Source organism: Amphimedon queenslandica, unplaced genomic scaffold, assembly GCF_000090795.2.
Source record: "Amphimedon queenslandica unplaced genomic scaffold, v1.1 AMPQUscaffold_12975, whole genome shotgun sequence".
Taxonomy (NCBI): domain Eukaryota; kingdom Metazoa; phylum Porifera; class Demospongiae; order Haplosclerida; family Niphatidae; genus Amphimedon; species Amphimedon queenslandica.
Genome location: NW_003546789.1, coordinates 3,454 through 14,385, shown reverse-complemented (window position 1 = coordinate 14,385; position 10,932 = coordinate 3,454). Strand labels below are relative to the sequence as shown.

Sequence of the window (10,932 nt, the reverse complement as noted above, 5' to 3'; positions counted from 1 at the left end):
ACTACTTTTCCATTTTTAATGTTTTTTATTTACTTGTATATTAATGTTGTGGGATTGGTAGATAAACCTATTAAAGTCAAAATAATAAATAATGATAGATAATACATGTACATGTATCAATAAATGGATTCTTTTGCGGATTTGCTGCATAGTTTTTATAATTTTATATTTACAAATGTATACTGCACAAATTTGGAGAGCATTGTCATACTTGAGATCTGCTTGTATATACAATGTAGTTGCTGTTGTTTACCTAATTAGTAACTTTTCTCTCTCTCTTTTATATGCAGAAGTTTGAGATTGAATTATTTGTGTCTTCACTATCTTCTTCTGAAGCATCAACAAATAATGATGCTATTAGTAAAGTGCAAAGTTTGATTCATTCTATGAAGGAGAAATTGACATCAAAAGTAATCATTATACTTTATAAGTTATTACTATTATTATTGTTGTTGTTGTTGTTGTTATTATTATTGTTATTATTAGGTGCTTGCTAGTAGATCTGTAGATCATGAATATTTACTACTTCTATTGCTGGATTTGCCAGTTGATGTTTCAGTAAAAAAACTAAAAGAAAGCAAAGGACAGACACTATCAAGCTACACTCGAGTAAAAGTATGAAGAAATCCATTTACACATACATTGTACATATACTGTATAGTGAGTAATTTTCGTGGTGCTTTATTTTAGTGGTTTTGGGTCTTGATTACCACGAAATTTTCACCCACCAATTCATTGAAGTGCCATCCCTTTACGGGCTATGTAAATTTTCAACCATGAAAATTAAAACCATGAATTGCCCCACAGGAGCAAACCACGAATTTTTAGACCCATGAAACTAACCGGCTATACAGTACATGTATCATGTACACTTTTTGACCAAATTATGATTAAAATATTGTTTTATTATTATTATTTTAGAAATTTTGTAAAATGTCTGAAGACTATGGGACATTAATTGGGATGAATAACTTAGTAGCAGCCTCAAGGTATTACTGTATGCTGGCTGACTGGGGAAAGAAACTGGGACAACATGAGGTAAGTATTACCAGATTTGGTAATATTGTTTTTATTGTTTTAATTTTAATGACTTAAAATTGGCCTATTTTTCAGTTGCCCATTTCTTCTAAATTTGTAGTACCGTAGGGTGCCTTTTTTTAGGGCTGTAATTTTTTGTGATGTCGCCTAAAAATCTATTTTGCGGATTTAATTTTTGCGAATTTGTGCCGTCTGCCATCTTTTACTGTAATAGTTTGATTTTTGTAGAAGTAATTTCGCGAATCTTCAAAAAGTTATGAAATCCATGAAATTTACAGCCTTGGAAAATACATGTAGGTGATTACGGCAGTAATCAGCTCAAACTTTCTACTTAGCGTAAGGATATTAATAGTTATGCATTAAAATGTAAGGAATCAATTTTTTGAACTTTTGAAAAAAATAACTCTTGATTTTTTACATATTGATTCTCTGTTCTATGCTAGTTTTATTTATAATTATTGAGTTAATATCATTATTTATGATTATCATATTATTTAGATATCATTTACTCGAGCATTTCGGGGGGACCACAAAGAAAAGATGGACGTTTTTCAAAAGATGATGGAAAAGGACTCGATCACTTTAGAAATGATTATACAGTATTGCACGTGAGCTTTATTTCCATACAAATATTACATTTTAATTTCTTGTTATTTTAAAGTGATTTTAAGATCAACGTCCAGTCAAACCTTCATGCTTATGTTGAAAGGATCGTCACCTGTTGGCATGACAACAGTTGCTATGGAGAGCGGCTAAAGGAGGTGATGTGTAAAGTTATCAATACTGAGAGAATTTGTAAAGAAATACACAAACTATTAGTAGATGAGGTAATAATATTGTTCTTTTGTCTTCATTGTCATCTCTCTCTCCTTCCCCCCCTCTCTCTCTCTAGATATCATGGTATGATTATAAAAGGATTGAGGTTATATTGGACCTCCTTTCCCTGTATGAGTACAATATCCAGGACTTTTCCCTCAATCTGGGCCTGGAATTATTGACATGTCTTGGAGCCTACACTAGAACCGGTCCCTTACTGAGTATTGAAGAGGAATGGTGGAAAGTGCACAACGGACATGGGGTAATAAATAATAATGATAATAACACATGATCATACTAGTTTACTTGTGTGATAATGGTTTAAAGTAGAGCAGGCTATTGTAATATTGTACTCAGCGTTTTCTAAAGGATTTTGTCAAGCATGTAGTGTTCATGCAGCTTTTTGTTAGTAGATTGTAAGACCCTGTACTATAGTACTACAGAGTATTATGACAAATGACTAATAGAGAATTCTTCTTTCTTATAATTTTTATGATTTATATTCATGTTCTTATGTGTAGAAAGTTTTAACTGATTCCGATCACATTTAGATTTTTATGAATTGTTAAAGTTGCTCAAAAATCAGGCCAACGTCCCTGTACAGGGTCATCAACCAAATTTCTTCAAAAATGACTAGGAGAGAATTTTCCATTTTTATAATTTTTTATGATGCATATACATGCTCTTATGTTGTTTAGAAAGTTTGAGCTGATTCCGATCAAGTTTGGATTTTTTACGAATTTTTAAAGTTGCTCAAAAATCAGGCCAAAGTCCCTGTACTATAGTACAGGGTCATTGGCCAAATTTCGCCAAAAATGACTAGGAGAGAATTCTCCATTTTTATTACATTTTTTGATACACATACATGTTCTTATGTTGCATAGAAAGTTTGAGCTGATTCCAATCACATTTGGATTTGTTATGAATTTTTAAAGTTGCTCAAAAATTAGGCCAACGTCCCTGTACTCTAGTACAGGGTCATCAACCAAATTTCTTCAAAAATGACTAGGAGAGAATTCTTAATTTTTATAATTTTTTTGATGCATATACATATTCTTATGTTGCATAAAAAGTTTGAGCTGATTCTGATCACTTTTGGATTTTTAATGAATTTTTGAAGTTCTTCAAAAATTAAAGACAATGGACTATAACCCATGGTATTTTGTTAAAAATAGCTAGGAAAAACTCTCTTTATTTTAGAGTTTCTGATGCCATACATGTACAGTTACATTTTTTATGCTGTATAAAAACTTTGAGTTGATTCCGATATTAATTAGATTTTTAAAGCTCAAAAATTTGATCATTTTATTTATTTATTTATTTTTTAATACATTATTTTAGGATCCTGAAAATTTCCCAAATGAATGGAGGAAGAGGCTCCCATTTCATTTGATATTTTTAAAAAGAGACCCCTCTCTCATCAGCACCTTATTTGGTAAAATTGTGTTATTATTTTTATTATTATTTTAATTTTTGTTTTTAGCTGCTGAAGTATCTGATAAAGACTCACTGGAAAAGATATTACCAATTTGTAATTTATTGCAAGTAAGAATAATTAACTACTTCATACTCTATACATGTACATGTACATGTAACTGGAAATATTGGCTTAATTATTGATTAACGAATTCGAGAAAGTATCAGCAATTTTGCAAATAATGTGTCATTACATAAAACAGAAATACAGAATGGCTGACTTAAACCCCATTCCTATTTTTATGGTATACATTTATTTTTATATTATTTTTATTTTATTATATTTAGATCAATGTTGATGATGTATTGGAATGCTCTGTATTGAGGCTGGCCAGTGCTTCTCATGCTCACATTAAATTTAATGATATTTTATTGATAATGAATGAAATGAGGTCACACTGTAGGACACTGGATACAGTTAAAGCATTATCCTCTCACTTAAAAGGTAAAAAGAAGGCATTTATTAAAAATAATGATAATACTGTCAAGAGTAAACATGTATAGCTGGAAACTTTCGAGGCCAATAACTTTTGCAGTTTTGTCAGGTTTTTGAAATTAAAATTTGTGAAAATCTAAATAATACGTTGCAAGATGATGGAATGCTTTTGATTTGTAAAATTTAATCTATGAAAATGATTTTTGGGCAGATTTGTGAAAGTTTAATCCCTCAAAAATTTTTGGCTATATGGTATATTAATTTTATAATAAAATAGATGTATGTATTGTAGCTGCCTTAATGCATGGGTAAACCCAGTCTTGATATTATTTGTATTTTTTATTTTTAGATGAAGACGTCATTAGTTTGCTAAGGTTTGCTGTTGAGATTGCTAATAAATGGAAACTGACATCTAGCTTACAGGTAATGTATGTGCTTGCAACATCACATGAAATGTACATGTTTTCTAACTTGCATATGCTTTCAAATGCTTGCGTTTTATGACATTCATTCATGTACATGTTTTTTAGTGAGAGTCATATTTCATTTCCTTTTCTCTAGGACACAAAGAAGGCTATCCAGTATGTTGATGAGATGACTAGTTTATTGCACACTAAAGAGACTGAGCTGCTAATAGTTCAACATAAGCCGTTAGAGGAAGAGAAGGATGAGCTTGTATCATTGTGTGATCAACCAAACCAACTGATCATTGAACTCTATACTAGACTCCCTCATCCAGCAAAGAGAAGTGAGCTTTTTAAACATTATTTTTTGTAAAAATAGCAGAATTAAATTCTTTTTTGTGAATTTCTTGAGCCAGATGACATCTTTGGGCCAATAGCAAAACCATTAGCCAATTTCTGACTAACTTTACTTATTAAAAGCAACCCTGTACCAGACAGGGTTTCTCACAGGGTTTTAGTATAGGTGCTAATGCAGCTTCTTGTGATTTTAAAGTTAATTGCTAAAAATTAGGCCAAAGTCCTTGTCAAGGGTATTTTCTGTAATTTCTACTGAAATTATAAGGAGAGAATTTTCCATTTTTATAGATTTTCTAATACACTTGGTCATGTTCTTATGTTATGTAGCAAGGTTAAGCTGATTTCAATCAAAATTGGATTTTTTCTAATTTTTATTGTTACTCAAATATCGGGCCAAAGTCCCTGTACTATAACACAGGGTCTTTGCTCAAATTTTGCCAAAAATAACTAGGAGAGAATTCTTCATTTTTGTACACCTACATGTTCTTACGTAACGAAGATGTGATTTTTAACGACCTGGGGGCGTAGCCCCCAGGTCGTTCCTATAATTGATTTCACCCACGTGCGATGTTTGTATTATATTTGTATGTCCACACTTACATTTCTTCTATACATGTTGTATTGGAGAAATAACAAGCCTTAGCAACCACCCGCCCACGCTCCTTTACGTGAGTGGGTGTGGTCACGGCAAACAAAATGGCGGCTTAAACACAGGACAAAGTTAAGAGCTTTCTAACAGCAAGACAACATAGAGATACTGTCTAAAGACTTCTCTAGAAGCATTAGAAGGTAGAGAGAGCCTCTATAAGTCTTAATGAAATCCCGTTATTCTTGCAAGGTGGTGAAATCAATTATAGGAATATTTTATACACTGTTACGCTTGTTTATCATTTTTCAGGAGTATGGCCAGTTCATGATATTGTGAGTAGGATTGGTGATATATGGAGTATTAATGTTTCTGAAATAAGAAGACAACTTGCTATTGTAAGAAATCAGTTCTCCTTTACCCTTCCTTGTTAATCTTTCTCTCCTCTCTCTTTCTCTGATAGGAATGGTTGCCAGTATGTGGAACTACTAACAGAGATATGGACGCAACACTAGTAAGGCTTTGTAATGCAATATGTACATTGTAATTACAGAGTGCATGACAGTACATCATTCACAATAAGTAAAACCATGTACATGTAAATGTACTCTTGGCATAACAATGATTGATTGTTTGAAAATTGGCTGCTTTGCAGCTATAATACGTACCCTTTGTTTTAATTTAATGACAACTATATTACAGCACACCATGTACATGTACTATGCATCAGAAAATAGAATTAAAATGGTCTATTTTATGTCATTTGCCTATTTCCTAATAGTTATCAATGATGGAAGACCCAACTGCAGCAGCACAGTTTGGTAGAGGCACTGATAGTGAGGAGGAGGAAAGTGAAGAAGAGTCAAGCATTAGAAAATTGATATATTTAATGCAAATTGAATTAAAAGCTAACGTACAATATTTACTGAGATGGGTTCAGGTAATTACTACATGTATTAACTAATATAGCCCCCATATGCATGTACATTAACTTAATTTCAGAGATTAAAATATGTGAGGTTATACATATACCTGGTAGCATAAAAGTGATCACCAGTTGTAATTCTTACAAAAACACTGTTATTTAAAAATACTGGGTCAACTCAAATTTTTTAACCATGTACAGAAAATGTTATTATTATTATTATTATTATTATTATTATTATTATTATTATTATTATTATTATTATTATTGTTAGAACCCGGTTATTGCTGGTGGCTCTGCGTCTCGTATCAAAGGGTTTCAAGTGTTATTCTCAATTGCTTCCATTGAACTGATTGAAGAAATCAGCCAATCATCGATCAGTGATATCAAGTAATCGAGATGAGAGAGGGAATGAAAGGTGAATGAGGAAAAGGAGAGACAAAAACTGGAGAGGGCAAGCATGGTTTCTCACAGGTTTTTAGCACAGTGCTCATGCAGCTTCTTGTCAGTGGACTGTCAAGTTGCTCAAAAATTAGGCCAAAGACTATATATAGTACAGGGTAATTCGACAAAAACCACAAGGCGAGAATCAACCATTTTCTTCTAATACATATACATGTACATGTACATGTTCTTATGCTGTGTATTGAGCCTATTCCGATCAAGTTTTGATTTTTTAAAGTTGCTCACAAATTGGGCCAATGACCAAAGGCTATAGCCTTTGGTGTTGGCCAAATTTTGCCAAAAATGACTAGGAGAGAATTTTCCATTTTTATATTTTTTCCTGATACACACACATGTTCTTATGTCATGTAGAAAATTTGAGCTAATTCTGATGAAGTTTGGATTTTTTATGAATTTTTAAAGTTGCTCAAAAATTGGGCCAACGACCAAAGGCTATAGCCTTGTGGTCTCAGCCAAATTTGTCAAAAATGGCTAGGAGAGAATTTTTCATTTTTATAATTTTTTCTAATACATATACTTGTCCTTATGCTGTGTATCAATTTTGAGCTGATTCCGATCAAATTTGGATTTTTTATAAATTTTTGAACTTGCTCCAAATGCCATGTACTTGTACTGTAGTATATAATGCTTGTCAGCTCTCTTTAATCATGCTGTTTAGCTCACTTACCTCAACAAAATATTTTGTAGCATGCTTTGGGGGAAACCATGTGAACAAGTGAAATAGTGTCGTGCTTTTAAGTTTTAAGAGATTAAAATAGAAATATTTTTGTTATACTTTTAGGGAGTTTATTCAACTGACGGTATTTGTATGTGAGCTGGAATGTCTCCACATTAATATGACACTTGATGGCTTCACAGCATTAAATAAAGAAGGACTGATTAGGACATTATGGCGAAATCATAAAGAGGAACCAAGAGTAAGGAATTGGAATTACATGTAGCTCAAACTTTACGTAACATAAGGACACGTTAAGCTCAGTTTATAGTCAATGTATATGTACATGTAACAGTCAAAGCTGTAATCTGACCTTTTGACACATGCATGTACATGTATAGCGCTTTGAAGTTTACATTAATTTGCAATGACCAGATTTTAATTTTGCATTGGGTTTTGTGGTGAGGTAAACGAGGCTTAATACCATTGAAAAAAAAAGAAGCATGAGCATAATGTTTAATGAACAGTGTAATTATTTATTTTATTGATTTATTGAAGGCTCTAAGATTGATCAGTGAGCTGTGTCTCCATTATAAGATACAAGATACATCATTGTGGTCTAAATTACTCGAACGATTCCTGGAACTGCACATGGTAACACCTAATTATATACTGGACATCATTTACAAGACTGATGTTTATTGTACATTAGATACCATACTTGAGGCATTTGTTAAGAATAATGATTGACCTACCATTGATCTGGCAAGTAAGTTTGAATCACTGACTGTACATGTATATGGCTATATGCATGGTCTATTGATCCTATTTTGATAATAATTTCTCTTCATATTGTATCTTGCATGCGTTAGGTTAAGAACATTGCTTCAGTTTGGTACAAAACTGTGATATTTCCACTATTGGAAGGTATGTACTACATGTACTTGTATTAATGGTCTCTTATTTATTTGTTATGGGTATAGTTTCTGTACCACCAACTGAATTTCAAGTGAAGGAGTGTATAAAGTCATTGGAACTATTGCAATTGTAAGTATATAGCCATGTAGAGTAACAATAATGTGTCTTCCCTCTCTTGTAGATGTCCTTTCATTCATGATCTTGATATAGTGAGTATTGCTAATACTTATCAGTCAATTGGAATGTGTAATGAGTCACTGATTGTTGCCAGACTCTTGTCTGACGGAGAAAATAGAAACTTGATTAAAGTACACATTAATATTTATAATAATTATTATTTTTGTTATTTTTCTTATTTTAGGATAATCAAGAATGATCACTTTTTGCGATTAATATGCTGTTAGTTAGTACGTACTTTAATAGTGTTGTCGTTTTAACTTGATTTATCATTTATACTCATTATATACATTAAACATACATATTATCTCACTCATTACACAAGTCATCTGAACCATGCTGACTCAAACCAATTCAAGCTGGTCACTGGTTTTATATGGTTTGGTTTACTTCAAATATGAAATTTAGACCATTAGAAACAAAATGTTATTCAATTTCACCTGCAAAAAAATATAATGTACGCAATCTTTCAGTACAATAGTGCATTAAACAGTATAGTTATCAACATTAATATTAATATTAAAATCAAATCCCAGTTCATTTCTATTAGCTTCAATCCAATCCTCAGCTAGAGCTTTTGCTGCATCAACCTGCCTCTTACAGCAATGAGCTTAAAAACTTTTGACAGTGCTCCTCCACTTGAGGTTAAACTTTAGACTAGACTTAAACTCTATAATACACTAGTTGATTGAAGGAGTCTCTCTGACTGCATTATGAATGAGACAAACCACATATTTTTAAAGACCTGAATGAAACAGCATCCTTACAGGTAGGGAAGTAAGATCATCATAATGGGACACCAGAACATCATTGAGAACTTTCTTAACTCCTTTGACATCAACATTGGCCATTATACCTAATAAAGGTCAATATAACCCAATACACACAAACCATGCATGCACACACAGACACACTGTTACTTACTAGTTTCTCAATTGGATGAGACTGCAGTAACCTCAGTAGTTGTATGAGAAAGAGGTACTAGGTAATGAATAGCAATTATGTTTTTGATGAAACTTTTCTTTTTATATAGCTAGCATAGTGATAAAGGAGACTTGGTTTCTGAGGTTGCACTACAAGGGGATGAGTCTACCAGCCATAATTACGGAGAGAGACTGACAGAGCAACTGATGAAAGGTACGTAAAATTGATTTTGCTAGTGAGAGGCTAATAAACTTGTTTCCAAATGCAAACACTTAAAAAACTCTTGATATCAGGGATAATCCGAGGGATAATCTAATGCTTCCAATCGAAACAATGCGCCCATTGACACTACAGCAAATTCAGTCTTATGATCATGTTTGTGATATTACTGATCAAATCAACATGCCTACTGATTAGCAAAAAAGTTAGTAACAATGAAGTCATTTGTCAAATCAGAACTAGCATTCAAAATGGCATTCACAAAAAATTATAACAGGCAACAATTGGCTAAAATTGTACAATATATATTATTTTTATGACAAAAGCTACAGTTGCAGATCACCAACTTTAACATTGCATTAAAGTACCATGTTCCTGGTTTAATTATAATCATGACATGAATTTGGATGTGGTAAAATGCTATGTCAACAGTCATGTGAAGCCCAAGAACAAAAGATTTATTGAACTATAACAATGGCCAGCAAAGTGGTTGAAGTTTCTGGACATGCAATTGAGAATTTCAGTGCTGAAAAGGTGGTTTTTTCTGAAAAAAGCCCAGATCTGGTTTCTACATCAGAAAAAGTTGATACAAGTATTAGTCCTAAGGATTTCTATTGGGATCAAATTTTGTATTATTTGGTTTCAGCAATTTTGGGTCTTAGTTTTCTGAACATATCGGTTGAATTTTTCCGGGGATCCACTGTGTATTGCTATACACCCGAGTATGTTACTTCACGTGATCACATTATTTATTTTAACAATTACTGCTACGGTAGCTTACCGAGCAGTCAATATTACCTCATCTTTATATTAGTGTCAGCCCTTTTCATTATCGCACCTCATTATCTCTGGACATCGTACTTTGGGGCACACTTTGATTTCTTTTTTGACTTGGCAAAAAAACTTCACCGCCTTCGTGACACTAACACCGGAGAATACAGTCCAAATAACTTTGAACTTGTCAAAAAGTTAGAAGAAAAGTTTTCTTCTTCTAAGCGGATTTTTCTTTGTTACAAGCTAAAGTTAATAGCTCAATTTGTCATTGGCTGGATAATACTGATTACTAATGCTGTATTATTTAAAGATAAGGACTATAAACAATCGTTTTGCTGTCCAGCAGATATAAACGAACTAAATACAACAGATTGGCCTTTAGATGAACAAATTAAATGTATCTACAATAGCCTGACCCTTCTATTTTTTTTGCGTGGTACTCTTTTTGTTTTGGTGTCAGTTGCAATAATGGCAGTCATTGTTGGTTTAGTTTGGTGTCATGTTCGTCATACAACTGAACTTGGTGCCAAAGAAATTGCTAAATTTTGTCACGAATCTTGTCTTCCTCCTGAGGAACATTCCTTTCCCTTAGTCTCAAATATAGTTTACAACATCTTTTGTTGTAGAAAAGGGACTATGAATTTAATGGCAGAAATAAAGCAATTCTTATCTCCACAAATTAAAAATGATCTTCAATTTTTAATAACCAGGCTCTTTTATGCCGACACTGGTCATGGAGAAGTATTCAAGCATATTTATATT

General features: G+C 32.6%; 1 protein-coding gene across 1 annotated transcript in view; it reads left to right on the top strand.

The window, feature by feature from the left end:
• The window catches only part of LOC105314355 (kinetochore-associated protein 1-like), a 14,388-nt gene extending 5,739 nt beyond the window's left edge, over window positions 1–8,649 (top strand). Inside the window, exons 19-40 of the mRNA XM_020002116.1 lie at window positions 291–410; window positions 487–615; window positions 922–1,038; window positions 1,537–1,646; window positions 1,700–1,865; window positions 1,931–2,116; window positions 3,196–3,289; window positions 3,338–3,399; window positions 3,619–3,775; window positions 4,116–4,189; window positions 4,328–4,514; window positions 5,426–5,511; window positions 5,577–5,627; window positions 5,895–6,053; window positions 6,313–6,428; window positions 7,285–7,420; window positions 7,717–7,812; window positions 7,871–7,927; window positions 8,031–8,085; window positions 8,142–8,205; window positions 8,258–8,384; window positions 8,438–8,649. Of these exons, the coding sequence (XP_019857675.1) occupies window positions 291–410; window positions 487–615; window positions 922–1,038; window positions 1,537–1,646; window positions 1,700–1,865; window positions 1,931–2,116; window positions 3,196–3,289; window positions 3,338–3,399; window positions 3,619–3,775; window positions 4,116–4,189; window positions 4,328–4,514; window positions 5,426–5,511; window positions 5,577–5,627; window positions 5,895–6,053; window positions 6,313–6,428; window positions 7,285–7,420; window positions 7,717–7,812; window positions 7,871–7,927; window positions 8,031–8,085; window positions 8,142–8,205; window positions 8,258–8,384; window positions 8,438–8,452 (2,364 nt within the window). The 3' untranslated portion in view covers window positions 8,453–8,649. The remainder of the gene's footprint in view (window positions 1–290; window positions 411–486; window positions 616–921; window positions 1,039–1,536; window positions 1,647–1,699; window positions 1,866–1,930; window positions 2,117–3,195; window positions 3,290–3,337; window positions 3,400–3,618; window positions 3,776–4,115; window positions 4,190–4,327; window positions 4,515–5,425; window positions 5,512–5,576; window positions 5,628–5,894; window positions 6,054–6,312; window positions 6,429–7,284; window positions 7,421–7,716; window positions 7,813–7,870; window positions 7,928–8,030; window positions 8,086–8,141; window positions 8,206–8,257; window positions 8,385–8,437) is intronic.
• Window positions 8,650–10,932: the final 2,283 nt, after the last annotated feature.